Below are 17,002 nucleotides of genomic sequence, written 5' to 3'. Positions count from 1 at the left end.
TAAAAGGTCCTCTTAAGTCTGTAGCATATAGGTCATCTCTCTGGACTTCTTACCCTCCTATCCATCTGCACATGTCACAGCATATTTCAACTTTTCTTCAAATCCACTTAATCTCCCTAAGAAAATCAGGCTCTTACAAAATGGCTATTGACATTCTTTCTGGAAGTGTCAGTTCTCCTTCCATTGCAGGATATGGTATCCATTTGTTCAGAAAGCAACAAGATAAATAACAAGATCTTGTAGGACATTCAAAAACCCATCCTCGCTGACACCAAGTCACTGGTATTTAGAGTTTGAAGTCTCTCTTAGATAGCAGGTTTTTGCCTCATGCTTACTGGTGTCCTTTATCACGCCTACATTTCTACATGGAATAGTCTACGGGGTGGAGGTGTGTATGTATACAGATATTTAAGAAAATCATAAGGAATATGTGTGTAAGTGTGTAAACACACCTACAAAATATAAAGGCATGTGTACTCTTTAAGTGCAATATATTGCTCTAAGGTAAAAGTCTTGTAGCTGTTACTCAAAGATTCGGTATAACAATGCCAAATAAGTCTGTTCTAAAAATATTTGTTAACAATCAGCTATATGCCATGGAATCACTGTGTTTTGTGGTGTTCTATAATCCAAATGGCCCAGTTCTAGGAAATGATGCTTACATTTTGGCCTAGATCATCTAACAGATATTTTTTGTAATGTGGTCTAGGCTTTTCAGAGCTAAGTCTTCATGCTAGTTTGATGGTCAGGTTTTCCTTGAACTCAAAATGCCTTACTACTTAGTCTTCCAACAGAGAAATTAATGCTGTACTGGATCTCTAGCTATAACAAAGTTCTTCCGGGTGCTTTTGGACTAGTTGTGATTTTCTCTCTCTCTCACTGATTTTTTTGAAATCCCTGTTTTAGCTCTCCAGTTAGGACAGTATTTTAAAAGATGTGAAAACCACTGAGGACTACAGTGTTCAACTTTCCTTCCTAATTATATGGATAAACCAATATTTCTCCTGGGATGTGGAGGACTCCGTGTCTCCTGCATTTTTAGCAATCTGGGGAAAGTCTGACCTTGGCTAGGGGACAGTAGCTGCACTTCCGATACAGTAAATGAGGTCAGTTTCCATTTGGCTCTGTGTTAAATTACCCTGTTTGATGCTGATTGGGAAACCTCAGAAATGGGAGTGAGGTAAATCCATTACCAAGACAATCTGTGCAGGCTCAAACTTCTTGGTGGCCTCCGCTGCAATCAAACGGGGAGGATTCAGTGGCTTTAGCCTTGGCTCTTAGATGTGCCATTTGTAACTGGGTGTTCCGCTGTTGTGGTTCCCTCCTGGTTTAGCAGGCAAGCTGAAAAAGGCACTGGGCTGGCTGGGCTGGTCCTTCTGGTCTGTCACAGATGGCTATTTTGAAAGGCTCCAGCAGGCTCACAGGCATGTGGCTGGGAGTTCCTAGCCTGCACTTAAGGATATCAAGAGAAATGGACTTCTTGGTTCCTCAGTTGCAGCAGTTACTGTTTTAGCTTCCATGGTGCACACAACCTGACATGTCATCGGTCCAGCCCTCAAGCGGCGTGGTCAGTGAATGGTGCCCTAGCAGAGTCTACAGTTCTTTTGCCCTCTTAAAAAATAGTGCAGCTCTGCTGGAAGGTTTGATTGCTGGGTGAGCAAAAGTAGACTCAGTGCCATGGACAGTGTAAACTGTGCTCTGCTATAAGATAGGTTCTATAAATACATAGGTTGACTTCCAGGAAGCAGCAGAAGAGTTTGGTGATGACATCAGCTGGGGCTGGGACTTGCCTTGCTAAGGCACAGAGATGTGGCTCTTGTAAAAGTTTATGTGGGAAGAGCAATGATGTTAGAACATGTGGGATGCACAAAATCCTCCTCACAGAGAGGCTATGGTACAAATGCAGTGATTTCTCTGAGACCAGAAAAATATTTTGTCTATACTGGAACAGAGGAATATTTTGTCTGTACTGGAACAGCTTCTCTATCCCATCTTTTAGAATGCAAGATCCTTAAGCAGGGACTCATTATTTGTGTGGCCACATTTCCCCAGTTGCAGAGCAAACACTGTGTATATTGATGGTGCTACAGAAATAAATAACACTAGTTCAAAAGCCAAAGCTTTTTCATATAGCTGGAAGCTAATCAAATGTTTAAAACAGGAAACACTGTTTGCTGCCAGCACACCTTAGGCAAATATTCACATCTACATTTTCCTCATAGTCTGATGTTCTTGTTATGCCCCTTCTAACTTGTTCCCCTCACTGTTTCCTTTGTTTTGTTCTCTGTGCTGCCTAACTTAAAGTTCAGTTGCTTTAGGTCTTCAGTTTGGGAATTGGGTTTTTTCCTCTTTGAAAAAGCAATTTGTTACCCTAATTTAGGGTTGCCTTCTTTTTTTCCCCTCTTTTCTTTTTCTTTTTTCTTAATACCCTTATTAGGTGTAAGACGTTTCTCTCCAGATTTCTTCATCAGATGACACTTAATCATCAAATTGCTTTATAGAATGCTGCGTCAAACTTGCCAACCTTTTACTGTTCATGTTCCTAAGACGTTTACTGATGGGTGGTGGGGGAGTTATAACAGTGCTCCCCAGAGGAAGTTTGTACACTTTACATCTGTTTTAATAATTCCTGTTACTTGGTATTCTGACTGTGATTCTGCACCATTCCCACTGTTGCCCAAGCATGAGCCAATGTTTTTTGCTTCTTGGCATTTATTTGCTTTGAGACTTTCACAAATTTCTATGCATATGTCTCGCATTTTTTTTCTCTTTTTAAACTTTACAATAATTTATCTTTGTAATTCAGATACAGTATCTAGAGAACAGCTTTTAGTTATTCTGTTTGGTTGAGGGTTTTTTTCCCTTGTGGGAGGAGGTGGGGGGTGTTAATTCAGTAAACATGATGTGTCTCTATTTTAAACTCCAGTCATACACAGAATTCAAACTAGCAGCCAAAGTACAAGTCTTCTACCGTGCATACAGAATTATCCATCATTCTGCTCTAAAATGGAAAACTGTTTTCCAGAGTTGATTGTGGCTATAATGGAATCATCTCTATACTGGTTGACCCAGGTATTTCAAATAGTCTTGTGAAAATAATGAGTGATATTTTGTACAAGTCAACAGTCACATCCAGATGTTAACACTACAAAGAGGATGACCCCAACAGAACATTACCGTGTACTCTGGTCATTCTAGTTTTTAGTTTACAATGACCCAGAGTATTCAGTGGTGTTTTGGTAAATATGAATTTGCTGTAAAGATCAGTTTCTGCTTTCCCAGGTGTAGCACACACTGCCATCAACAGAATTCGGCACTTGGAATTTCAGCACTGACTTGCCAAGTACAAGTACATCCTCCTTTATATTCCAGATCCTTATGAACAGCACATATTAAGGTGAAGAACTGACTACTTTCTCCTTCAGGAAGCCTAAGAGAAGGATTTGACTCTGGCTGCCTTCAGCCCACAGGAGCAATCTGGAAAAAAATCCACTGACATTGGTTTTTGGATGTCATCTTTGCATCGTATGGGCTGCAGCAGACTGAGCCAAATCCAGAGTTCAGCTATTCCCGCAATTTGCTTCTCAAATTAATGTGCTACTGAATGAACTACTTCCCAAATCCAGATGTTTGAAGATATGATTAGTGTCTCTGTTGGCAGATGGGGAATTATTAAATGTGTAATTTTTTTTTCCTGACACGCCATTCTCCAAACCTCATCCACATGCTATTAATGAACATCCATCTAAGGATTTTTTGGGTTTGTATTCACTTCAAACATGGGATGATTATTACTAACATATTTCAGAGGAATGGGGAGCTGTTGCATAATTTTTCTTTTAACAACAGAGGCTAGTAAAGTTCAGGTTTTCCCCTCTCACTCACTCGCTCTTTTGGTTGTTTCCGTCAAGAGTTCACCACCCAGATTCAAGTCCAAATTTTTGAAAGAGCCTAGATCCTTTAAGTAGAATGATAAAAGTGGCCAGATTTTTTTTTTTTTCAGAACCACAGTATATTGAGTATCTAGCTTATTTGCAGAACTAATGGTTTCCTTAAGAGATAGCCAAGCACTTTTGAAAATCTAGCTCCAGTCAAGATTTGGAAAGCTTTCTCTACTTTCCAGCACAGTGCCTGTTGTCTGCAAAACTTCTCACTCTACTTAATAAATTTCAGTCTAGCATTCTTTTTACTTACACAGATGATGAGCATATCGTAAATGGAACACATCACAGCCATGAACATGGTGGTAGAGGGTTTTTTCTATCAGATCTTGGGGCTCATATCCAGTTAATTCAGTCACCCTGGAAAAGGAAGATTCCATAATAAGCAAAATCTCTAGGAATATTCAGTTTCATTAACCTAACATTTGATTGTGCCAATAAATCAGGTGCTAAAAACTGCAGGACAAAATGTTAGTTTTGGAAACAGAATCCTCATCTTTATAAGAAAATAAACTCTCTCAACCCAGCCAAAGCAAGGTGCAGCTATTCCCTGGCCAGCCTTACACACAGGCAGGAAAAAGGGTTCTTTTACTTATTTCCACTTTGGGCTTTTGCCACTGCCATGCATGATCCTTTGCACAAAGATTCAGTTGAGGAGCCGTTCATGAAACAATAAAACTACTCTTGTGGATTGCTGACACTTTTTCATTTGCTTTTGCAAACATACAAGTGTAGCATGTATGTCAGTCCATAGAAGCTCTGATCATGGTCTATAAATAAATTCAGGCTAACACCTAACAGAAGAAGTAAGCAGGAGCTTATTCCAGCTGAGAATGTGGAAAGACAAGGAGCTAGGAAGGTCACAAGCTAAGAAAAGGAAGACTGAAGCTAGACTTCAGAAAAACGTCCTCACATGATGAGAAGCAGAAAAATGGAACAAATTTGAAAGAGCAGCATCTCTGCAAATGTTAAAGAACCAGTCTACACTGGTCAGACTTACACTGGGTCAGACCTGAAGAGTCAAACTTCATGGTTCAAAATGGACTTTTGTTTATTTAGCACTGTTGTTTGAGAACAAAATTCCTTAAAGTACATTGTGCAACTCAGCCATAATATGGCTTGTTTACCTAGTGTTGCTGGGGGTGTTTTATGCTGGCCTGGACTTTCTTCGCCTAAAAAGGCAGAACAGAGGTACCATACAAAGGCATGTCTACATTAACAAGCAAAACACTCCATTAGCAGGCAACCCATAGAGCGAGATTGTTACTGCTGAGGATCTACTTCTGCAGCAGCAGATGCACGTGCATATTTTAATTTCAGGACTTTTACTTGGGACTAGCTGTAGTTTAGGCCTGTGGACTGAAAGCTTTGTAATAGTTGGAGTGCCTTAGACATGCTCTTGGAGGTTGTCTTCCAGTTTAGATTCATCCAGAAAGAATCCGGTTCACATGCTTAAGGCCTCTTCATGACATGAACTGCAGTGCATTGAGTGGGGACAGTCAGAACATTCCCTTCAAAAGGATGCTTCTGATCTGAACTTAAACACTAATGAGGATATGCTGTATTAGAGAATAACACAGTAGTATCTACAGAAATTAATACAGGGGTGTCCAGCAATGTTTCATTGGGGGCTGCAGATAATGTAAACTTTGATTTATTCTTTTTCTTTTGTAACTATTATGCATCTTCTTTACTCTTACCCTAACGCTGAGCAATCATATGGACCCCACAGAGACTAGGGACTTTACATTCTACTTGAGAGAGAGTGTTGGAGCGTGGGATTCTTCTGAAGGAAATTGGGAAAAAAAAAAAAAAAAAAGGAGGTTTCACAGTCTGGTTTATTATAAATACAGTACAAATACATGCATTCCTCCCCTAGCTATGCTTCATCTGGGAAACTCTGGCACACCTTTGCCTCAGTAAGGGACTGCCAATGTGGAGTGAGCATATGTGCTGTCATTCTGCAAGAGAATATGTGGATATATGCTTGTGTTTCTCCTCTGCAGTGTGCACTGTCTCTCCTGGCTTACAATTCTAGGGGCCCAAATTCTCCCTTAGGCCTATCAGTATGGTGAAATACTGGTGAAAGGTCCTGTTCAGGTTTCAGTGCTCCTTCTGACTTCAGTGCAATTAAAACAAGAGTGGCAGTTTCATCCTGCTCACTTGGCAAGTACAGAAACAGCTAATCCAAAACCAAACAAAATGCTGCAAACCTAAGCCAGGTGTTAATTTTTCTGGAGGTGCAGCCTCGCTTTGAAGCTGGTCTTCCCATGGGCCGAAAAAACATCATTAACAGTTACAAGGACACCCAAACTTTTGAAAAGTTTGATTCTGGAAATAAACTGACCTGCTTGACTTAACATAAACCCAACTCCTCAATAAGCCACTGTAGGGAGCCCGGGCTCAAAAGATTGTTCTTTGAGTGTCACAGGGCACACAGAAGGAAACGGCTTGCCCCAATGATCAGTTCTGCCCTCTAGAGTTCTCTAAAGTAGCAATGAATAAATAGGATGCAGCATGAAAACCAGAAGCAGCAGATCACTTTGGAGAGAAGTAACTGTCTCCTTTTTCCAGTGATCTTGATAAACGAACTCTTGCATGTTTTACATTGTATCAAGTGTCCAGAAAGGCTTATTTCACTGCTCCTTCGTCTGGCTTTAATACTTGCCTGTCTGCTGTGACTGTTACCTCCGAAGATCTAGCAACCCTTTTCCTTGTATGGATACCAGAAGCAAGCCTGAAAACAGTTTTGCCTTATTCCTAATATGTCGCTGCTCTGAGCAAATGTAATTTGGTTTGCTCAGCTGGGAGAGCAAAGGGCTTTGGTAATGCTTAATACTGCTGATTGTCCTGTGTGTGGATGACACCCATCTGCTCTTTGGTAAACACAGCTATGCAACAGTGCTGGTTCTATCTGTGCTCCTGTCAACACCTCTGGTTATACTGTCTCCTCTGAAGACATTTATGTCTCCCGGCAGTTCCTCTTAGGCACATCATTTCCTTTTTTTCCACATGCAAAGACATGTTGCTGAACCCCTTGTGCTTCTTTGTAGCTGTTACATTAAGTAAAGCATGCCAAAAAAAAAAAAAAAAGAAAAAAAAAAGAAGAAGAAATATTCCAGAAACAGCTAGGTCTTTGTATTTTAGCAGCTGATGGCCCACTATCTCACTGACTTAGCATGGAGAAAGAGCATGTTCTTGCATGGCTGACCTGCCATGCAAACTTCCCCGCTGTCTTGGATACAGACTCTTTTTTGCTGTTACACATGAATATAATTTCTGCTTCTTGCAAATCCAGGATGCCAGGGAAATGAGAGAGTATGTGACAGACTGCTCCACATGCAGGAATTTTCGAGGAATGATCATCTTGTCAATAGTCAAATCTGTTATACAGTCTGGGAATTGAGCTTTTCCCCTCAAGGTATCTTGAACTGCACTGTACAAAGTATCATTGTATACTAAAAGATACTATGTTTCAGAAAGAGAGGAATGAATCATTTCACAACTACTATGGTTCTGGTTTTGTGCTCTTCTCAGCTGATATGTGAGCTGTATCGGCTGAGAGTGGAGGCAGGGTTCTCTTTCCTCAGCAACAGCCATTTTCCTAAGTTTTGTTTAAAAAAGCTGTGTTTTCATGTAGTAGCCTGTTGAATTAGTTTTCATACTAACTACCCCATTAGTAGGGTTGGTTTCATTGTTAACACATTACACTAAAATGCAGAAGACTTTGTGTGAGAGACAAGAAACCAGGCCTGTGAGAAACTAAGAAAAACGGCCTGAGAAAGCAAGTTGCTTGCCACAACTTGCTACATACTTAGCCAATTATCGTGTGTTCAATTAGTACATTGTGGGTAGTTAATAAATGGACTTGGAGACTTGTTGTCCGCTCCATTGGGGATTTGCGAATCTGAGTCACTTGTCTCCCTCATCTGAGTGGGATGTGACTCTTTGTTTTCTTACTCTGTAAAAAGATTTCCGGATGACCCCAGTAAGTCATTTGACCTCCACATTTCAGTTGTGGGGTTTTTTAAATTATGGATGATGGTACATCCTTATTCCTTTCACTACCTTTGTATGTTAAAATTTATGTCCTCTAAGGTAAAAATGTATTACTGCTCATCTGCCTATTACTCACAGCAACAAGGCTTTAGTTGACTCTCTGAAGCTGTAGGTAACTATAGGTTAAATTGTACAGACTCTTATATGTTGACATTCAAGACAAAGTATGATCTATCCAGCTACCTGAAGGGCTTTGAAGACCCACATGGTCTTTGTGTTCCAGATCTATTTTGGAATGCTTTGTGTTTTCATGGATATATTGATCTGTTTGGAAACCACTGTAGCTTATGATACTACTTGACTTTGAAAACATTTTATGCCAGAAGTGAAATAGCTGCTTACCTGGAATCTAGGAATATTAATTTTAAGTCCAAACTTGCTCTGAACATAAACATGTTACTGTGAAGTTTGATCTCAGTGATTGCACTGGGAGGTAAAGATTGACCTACAGCCACCAGTCCAACGATTTGGTAACAGGAATCATACAAAGACATATCTAGCATATACTGCCGTATCTTCAAGTAGCCACTGCAATGGATCACCTGGCATGAGAAGAAAACACATTCAATATCTGATAGCAATGGAAGAGGCTGCAAGTCAGCTGACCACCCAGTTTCAGTGAGGTTATAAAGCAATACACCCTTGTAATATTTAAATATTGCATAGTCTGTTAAGGCTTCAGAAGTGCAGTTAATTTATAAATGGAGATTAAAACACAGTAAATGCAGTTTTTTTGTTTTACTGCTAACACAATTAATTCAGTATTAAAGCACATGCTCTTTGGGACTATCTAAACTGCTTTCTAGTTAATACTTCAAACTTTCCTTGATATAGATATCTTGTAGACACAGCCAGAATTCCTATTCATTAGTCAAAAAATCTGGAAGATGCTTTTTTAAATGACTGTCTCACACGCACACAGGTATATATAAACATTTGCATTTTAATGAGTTATTATTCTGATGAAAAACAGACAGTTTAATGCATTGTATTTATAATGATTAATTGCTATATATGTAAATTCACTAGAAATGAGTTTTAAGTTCTCCAATCAAGTTCAGATGGCATTCATTTGACATGTGACCAAGCCCAGGGTCTTGAGACCAGATTCCTAAATCTCCAGATACAATCCCTAATCACAGGAGTGGTAACTTCAGTGTTAGACTGTAAAAGTTCACAATGTCAGCTAAAGAGGGGGGAAAATTGTAACCTGGGGACTTTTCCATGACATAAGATTTATTTAATGTAGTGCTGGTGTTTGGAAATAATTTGTGCTCCTAACCAAATTTCTAGTCCAAACAGCAGGCATACTATACAGCCTTCAGCTTAATTTCTGGTTCTGTTTGACTTTTAACTGTGTCCAATGGAAAGAAAATAATTTCCACTGTATTTAGTACTCCTGGACAACCTACTAAACAGTCACCTATAAATAGGCTCCTCCTGTATAACCTTCCTCCCTCCTCTTCAATCACCATGTGATTAGTATGTTTAGCAAAAGTACAGAAGTAAGCAAAACTTATTTAAGATCTATCAGCAGATCCTACTAATTTCTATACTATTTGATTCATGAGTTTTTTCTGTGCTTCAGCTACTCAAGTGATATTTTTGAAATTAAGTCCTGACTCTAAGTACAAAGAAAGGGAATTTAGGCCAACATCTCTCTAGATGAATACATTCTTAAATGTTTCACTGCATAAACGTTTAATAGTGAGCAAAAGAAGAAAGAAGGTGATCCCCCTGATTAGGAGTCATAAACGGGGAAAATAAAAACCATACAGAGATACCACTACTGCAAGCTCTACTCTTTTACCTGATTTCAGATTCAGCTTTGGGACAGAATCATTTTTTGCTGGGAAGCAGCTGAGCAAACAGGGGTCCACATAATGAAGAATTATCAGTCTAACCAGGTAGACAGCAGTGTAAATAGACAGATATCTATCTGGACCTTTTACACATTCCTTAAAAGAGCTCTGCTTCTCTTGTATGCTTTACTTTTTGGTTTTGAGTGACTCAAACAAAATGCATCCTCACCAGACCGTATGTGAAGTACCCTTCTCTCTTGATGCTTAAGTGATAGAATTATACTGTGTAGCTCAAAGAGCATCAAATGCAAACTGTAAAGCTGAAAATAGGAACTGCCTGAATGGCAGGTGTTATTATAGAATCTCAGCATTTGCTGTGGTTTCTGATTTCACGTAATAAATAGAAAATTAATACAAGCGATAAGATTTATAAATAAACTTGGTTGTTTAGTACAATTCAACCCTGAGTTGATATTAGTGTTTGTTTAGGATAACATTACGGTCTCATTAATGTTGAGGTAATTCTGGTCAGGCCAATGAGGTGAATTGTGCAACTGGATGGCTGCTCAGCTGGAGCACAGTAACACTGCGGCAGAGGAATGCGGGAAGACTTCCAAGTTCCTGTGTCTGGGTCCCTGCCTCACCTGCTTCCAGTTCCACAGGGAAATAAGACCTGGCTGTGCACTTTCCTTGCACCTACACGGGTGTGCTCCAACCAGTGCCCTAACCTGGAAGATCAGGATGTGGGACTATGCCACAAAGCAAACTCCAACTCACTGTGAGAGAGTTTAGACTTGCATTATTAAGGTAATTTGCAATCAGTAGTGGCATTTTTTGCATCTGTTCAGATTCTTTCCACCACAGACTTTGTTTTCAGCTATACAGATGTAAAAAAAACTATATAAATAAACCTGTCACTTGTTGAATACTTGGAGTGAGGGGAAAGCTCATGTACATTACCTTGTAGCCACTGCATGTCAATCCTGCATTCCTCTTGGCTAGGACACACTTCATTCTCAGGAAGAATGATCTCTCAATTTCATATTCTGAAAGCATAAACCACACTGCTTATTTATTACTGAAGATTTCAAAACTGCCCATAACATTGCCTCTCATGATTTGACAGATGAGTTTATGTCTCAGCCTCAGGCAGCAATAGAAGCCAGCCATTCTACTTTCCCATTCAATCTCTGCCCTCAGGATTTATTTCACCTTGAAAGTTGGACAAGTCAGCATGACTAGGTCTCCAAATTCCCTTTTTTGCCACCCTTCACAAGGCAATCACCTTGTTTCTGAACAGCTAGGTACCAGCCCATACTGGCAAAGGGAAGGAGACACCTCCTTTGGAGTGTAGGTAAATGAAGGTACTCTCCAAAATAATAGCAGAATGAGAAACAAGAACTTTCATAGGTTTTGTAATAATTTGAGTGTACATAGCTAGTCATGCCCAGACTAGTGAACTTCTGACCTCCATATGCAACCTGTTTCACTGACTTCCAAAACCATATTGGTAGATGTTTTTTAAACAAATACCTTCATGGATAACCTCCAGAAATGTTTTAAAGTTAAATATTGCCCAGGTACACACGTTTTCTGCTAAGAATAAGCTACTATTCTCTTTAATGTTAATTATTCTCAATAACAGTTCAGACATCATTAATAGTTCTGATATTTTTTTACTGAAAGTTGCCATTTGGCAGAACACAACTATATTGGGAAAAGGTAACTCATTTGGCACATCTGTAAATAGGAAAATCAGGGAAGCAGAGGGGGTTTCAGATTTGTTGCAATGTGTATTATCTCCTAACTCCCCACAGAGTTTGATCCGAAGTCCACTGTATTCTGCTGAAGTCTTTCTTTAATTTGATTTAACTGTTGAGTTGTGTTCCCAATTTTTGTGCATCCATCACCCCATTAACACCCCTTAGCCACACACCTGCAGTGGTTTGAGCCTCAGACCACTACCTGGAAACCAATAAACTCTCTATATTAAGTTCTGAGTTTAAAGGTCTGAAGATACAACTACAGAAAAAGGATTTAGTGTGGAGGGAAAAGAAATGCAATATGTAGTGCATCTCAACTAGTATCAGCCTTCATGGGTATTTGAATTTTCCATTTATCTTCCTAATGCAAATTAGATCCGTATGGGGGAAAACAGGCACTTAAATGAACTGGCACATCTACTATAGAGTTTTAAATACAAATGTATACAATTTGGTGGGAGGAAGCCATACAGCACAGATTACTAATGCTGAAGCATGATCTCATGAGTAAAGAATGGATCTGGGAGTCGGGAACATCGGTGCAATTCATGGCTTCGATATAGATTTTCTGTGTGACCTAACACTAAAGCTTGCTCTCTTTCTGCCACAGTCCCATGCACACAAAATAAAGGTGACTTTATCCCTTCAAGGGTGCCAAGGGAGAAAAGTAATTAACACAGAGTAATGAGGGGACGAAGACCATCTTCGGCCATGGACTGAGTTGCTAGCAATTTTAATGACTTACGTTCTTCTATAAAAAGAGATGATTAGTGGAATTGGAAGTAATGCCTCAAACTTCTCAAATGTCCTGCCACAAGACCTAAAAGAGTCTTTTTCAGTAAGAAGCTCCTTCCAGGCACCTTATTCGTTAGCCTTCTATTTGCTGTTTCATTTGGAAATGTTACTACAGACTAGCGCACTGCTACAGAAACGCTCAGCTCTAACTTCACTACTCCACCCGGAATAGGTTATGATGTACAGTGTGGTCTTTAGGTGTCTATAAAACTAGAGTAGTACCCAGACTGTAAGATATCATTTTTCCTTTATTATTTAAAATTGGTAATTATTTCATTATTTAACAAGAGATCTTGTCTCCCTGATTTCACAATGGTAGATTGTAAGCAATCTACCCTGGAACACCAGTCCTTATAGCTTTCTCATTGTGTGTAATCAAGTACAAAATTATATAACTGTAATTTAATGATATGTGTTTATTAATTATCGATCATTGAATTATTCGGGTTTTAGTAGTGTGTTGCCGAACCAACAAACACTAGTCTCTTAAATCGGTTACATCTCATGCCTGCAATCTAAAAAGGGAAGAGTTACCCATGAGGTAACTGGGGACTCCTCTGGGAGCTTCCATTTTTGAGGCTTGAGCCAGCACATAATAAGATGACTTAAGTAAGCAAAGGAGAGATGGTCTATGTGGCCAACCAGAATCTGGGCCCTGAGTGACATACTGCCTTTTTACCTGAAGAGGCCAAAGTGGTGTACACATGATGATAAGCGTTCCTCCTCCTGTGTGTATTAAGAGTGATTGTGTTTGGGGGGGGGAGCCCAGTGTCGCTGTGAGAGTTGCCATTTTCGGGGCAGAAAAGCAGAATGTGTCTAAAGGAGAAAAGGAGAGCCTGACCATTCCTGGATGGACTGGGGCCATAACAACTGTTAACATAGTTATTTAGTAATGCAGCATGTCCCATAGTACAGGTGGATGCAGACTGCGACAGCATTTTTAACCAGCCAGCTGGGATTGATGCATGGCAGGTTAAGGCTGATGGTTGTGTCGAGGTGCCCAGTGAATAATGTGCAGGTGCTACATGGCATCCGGCTTCTTGTTTGCAGGATTGGAGCTGAAGAATACAAAAGCCAACAGAGAGAGATTCTTGTGAGTGTGTGTGTGAGTATAACATCTGCCAGCAAGTTCTGAGACTGACTCACTGGCAAAGAAAAGCGGGACCAAGCCGTTCATGTTGTTCGTGCTTATTAAGCGCTATTAGTGCGTATGTGGTGCCTGTAAAAGCAGTGTTCTTCTGTCCGTGTTGATCTGTCATCGGTGGGCTCTGTTTACATATGTGTGTTTGTGCATGCCTACTGGGAATAAAACCATCTCCAGTCTGGATCAAGAGACTGCAAAATATAAAGGAACAGTAAAACCAAAACCCTCACATAAAGAACCTGGATGTGCAAGACTGTGAACAGTGTGAGTTAGTATTCATATTAATTGATACCTTTGCGAGTGTGACTCCCCAGTACCCTTGAAAGTAGCAGAAGGGGGTAGCAAAGCCAAAAAGAACTAAAGTAAATTTGTAATTGTAAAGCTGATTGGGAAACAAAGAGCCCTGGTATCCCGCTGCATGTTAACACATCCATCAATATAATGCAAAACTTAAAATATCACATCCAGGGTGTACCTGATGCAATTAAGATGGTGTACTCTGATTAAGAGAATGTAGAAAGTAAATGAGGTACTTAAAGGTTTAGCAAGAAAGAGAGAGATGCTGAATATTCAAATAGGAGAAATCAGATGATCTGGGAGAAAAGTGATTACAAATTGACTGTCCTGCTGCAGAGGTTAATAACAAAATTGTGAGGAGATAGTAGGCATGAAAGCTCTGTTATAAAGCAAGAAAAAAGCCCATAACATAAATAGTCAGCACATGCTGTAAAAGCAGAATGACTGGAGATGTCCAGGGATGTGGCAAAAGTCTCAAATTAGGGAAGACAGAAAAACAGTAAATGTAAAATAAACACTCCATCTTAAGAAAGAGGTGTATGTAACCAATTATTCTTAAGACTTGAATGATTTAATGAATCAATCAGAATTAAGTTCTGAAAAACTGCAAAAATATAACAACACAAAACATCTAGACCTAGTGATGTAATTATTGATATCATTAGTATTCTTTCAAGCACACATGTAAGCACAGCACATATAAATACTAGAAAGAATCTTAGACTATCAAGAAAGTAAAAGAGGTTTCAATCAGAGAGGAAACCAATCGAGTGCTAACAGTTCTTAAAGCTGAGAGAACTCTGGGTTAAGCACATATATATGAAACTTGAGAGAATAATGAATAGTAGAATGTTATGACTGAACCAGAATATAAACAACACTGAAGGAAAATAGCCTTCTTAATTATTAGAGAATATTCATCCCATCTAATACCAAAGTTTAACCACTGTATTTAATTATTCTGAACTGTTAACTATATAAATGCATCACTGTAAGTGATGTCAACAACTTTCCTTTAAGCATTAAGAAAATGTTAAAAATCTATGTATAAACTATATCTATTTCTTATATTGGGGATATTTTAGATTGAAGTAAAATAATCTCTCATGTATAAACTCACATTTGTCACTGTAGGAGGTATTATATATTATATTGCCCCACTGACTACAGCTTCCAGAAGCAAGCTGAAAAACTGGAAAACTAACAAGCTGGGTAGAATAGAATAGAATAGAATAGAATAGAATAGAATAGAATAGGATAGAATAGAATAGAATAGAATAGAATAGAATAGAATAGAATAGAATAGAATAGAATAGAATAGAATAGAATAGAATAGAATAGAATAGGATAGAATAGGATAGAATAGAATAGAATAGAATAGAATAGAATAGAATAGAATAGAATAGAATAGAATAGAACAGAACAGAACAGAACAGAACAGTTCAGTTGGAAGGGAGCTACAATGACCATCTAGTCCAACTGCCTGACCAATTCAGGACTGACCAAAAGTTAAAGCATGTTGTTAAGGGCATTGTCCAACTGCCTCTTAAACACTGACAGGCTCGGGACATCAACCACCTCTCTAGGAGGCCCGTTCCAGGGTTTGAACACCCTCTCGGTAAAGAAATGCTTCCTAATGTCAAGTCTGAACATCCCCTGGTGCAGCTTTGTCCTGTCACTGGATCCCAAGGAGAAGAGATCGGCACCTCCCTCTCTGCTTCCCCTCCTTAGGAAGCTGTAGAGAGCAATGAGGTCACCCCTCAGCCTCCTTTTCTCCAAACTAGATAAGCCCGAAGTCCTTAACCGCTCCCCACAGGACATGCCCTCCAGCCCCTTCACCAACTTTGTTGCCCTCCTCTGGACACATTCAAAGAGCTTCACATCCATCTTAAATTGTGAGGCCCAGAACTGCACACAGTACTCGAGGTGAGGCTACATCAATGCAGAATGCAGTGGAATAATCACCTCTTTTTACCAGCTGGCTATACTGTGTTTGATGCACCCCAGCATGTAGTTTGCCCTCTTGGCTGCCAGGGCCATACTCAGCATCAACCAGCACCCCCAGATCCCTTTCTGCAGGGCTGCTCTCCAGCCACTCCTCTCCCAGCCACTTGAGGTTTCAAAAGAGCAGTCACCACATGGAGATGGCAAATTTTGCTGCAACTCATGCTAAATTTCACTGTTGTTCTATCTCTTACTTAGCACCATTTCTTTCAAATACCTACTATTGCAGCAAGTCCACCACATATGAAGAAATTTATCTGTGTAATTGCATTCTAGCATTTGCCATAGACATCTGTAATTCTGACAAACAGTTGTGTATCGCTATGAAAGGTTTTAACACAGTTTTCCTTTACGGGTAGAAGTATTGCAGCATGAGTTTGCTTTTCCCATCTTCCCCTCTACTTTCTACGTCAGCATCTATTTTCCCTCTTTACGTGAATGTGACTTGTTTTAAAATAATTGGGAAAATGATCCTTCTTTTCATAAGTGAGTTGAATAGTTTTCAAAGTTTGTACATTGTTCTGTTCAAGCTTTTTTTCAGAAGATGAGTCATTAAAATGTCTTAATAGCTGCTATGGTTAAAAAGAACCTCCACCCCCACTTCTAAATTGCTAAGTATCTTGAAAGGCTCTGATGATAGCTTCCTGAAAAGCACACCAACCATCTTAGCACAGCTTTTAACGTTTCCCAGAACTTAATGATGTTGTGTTTATCTGCTACAGGAATTAGAGATGAAAAGCAGATCTTTAGGGTACTTTCTAAATGTTTACCTCCCATTTTTGGTATAGTGTTTTTCTTTATCCAGTTATGTGCAACATGATTGCAGATCTATTCTTCTATTCCAGCCACTTCCAATATTTGTTCTAACTTGGATTTTCTTATGATGGTAAATTTCTGATTTTGTTTGCCCTGTATCAATGTTTAACATTTGAAAGTGATTATCCGCTCCCCACTGCTCCACAAAATGTTATTGAAATCTTTTTAAGAATGACCTGTGAGATTCTGTTTTTATCCTGGAATTCAATTTTTCCATTTTTCCCTGACTAGGTGATTGGTAATAGTTGGAAGTGAAAACTGATGCAAATCAAATACTAGTTGTGATTAAAAGGTTTATACACTTTCAGAAGATTTCTTTATCTTTTCTGCTGCTCTTCTTTGGAAGGGTGTAACTGAGGTTACTGAGATCTTGACTTTTTC

At 39.3% G+C, this 17,002-nt stretch overlaps 1 protein-coding gene across 2 annotated transcripts in view; it reads right to left on the bottom strand.

Annotated features, from left to right (window-relative positions):
• SIM2 (SIM bHLH transcription factor 2) overlaps window positions 1–17,002 on the bottom strand; it is a 63,439-nt gene that overhangs the window by 16,350 nt on the left and 30,087 nt on the right. For both annotated transcript variants that reach the window (XM_074814339.1, XM_074814340.1), the window contains 3 exons: window positions 10,763–10,848; window positions 8,343–8,542; window positions 4,195–4,301 (listed from right to left, as the gene is read on the bottom strand). In XM_074814339.1, coding sequence (XP_074670440.1) covers window positions 4,195–4,301; window positions 8,343–8,542; window positions 10,763–10,848 — 393 coding nt within the window. The remainder of the gene's footprint in view (window positions 1–4,194; window positions 4,302–8,342; window positions 8,543–10,762; window positions 10,849–17,002) is intronic.

Source organism: Strix aluco, chromosome 2 (genome assembly GCF_031877795.1).
Source record: "Strix aluco isolate bStrAlu1 chromosome 2, bStrAlu1.hap1, whole genome shotgun sequence".
In the NCBI taxonomy this organism is placed as follows: domain Eukaryota; kingdom Metazoa; phylum Chordata; class Aves; order Strigiformes; family Strigidae; genus Strix; species Strix aluco.
The sequence above is the reverse complement of the archived record's forward strand: the minus strand, read 5'-3'. Positions and strand labels throughout refer to the sequence as shown.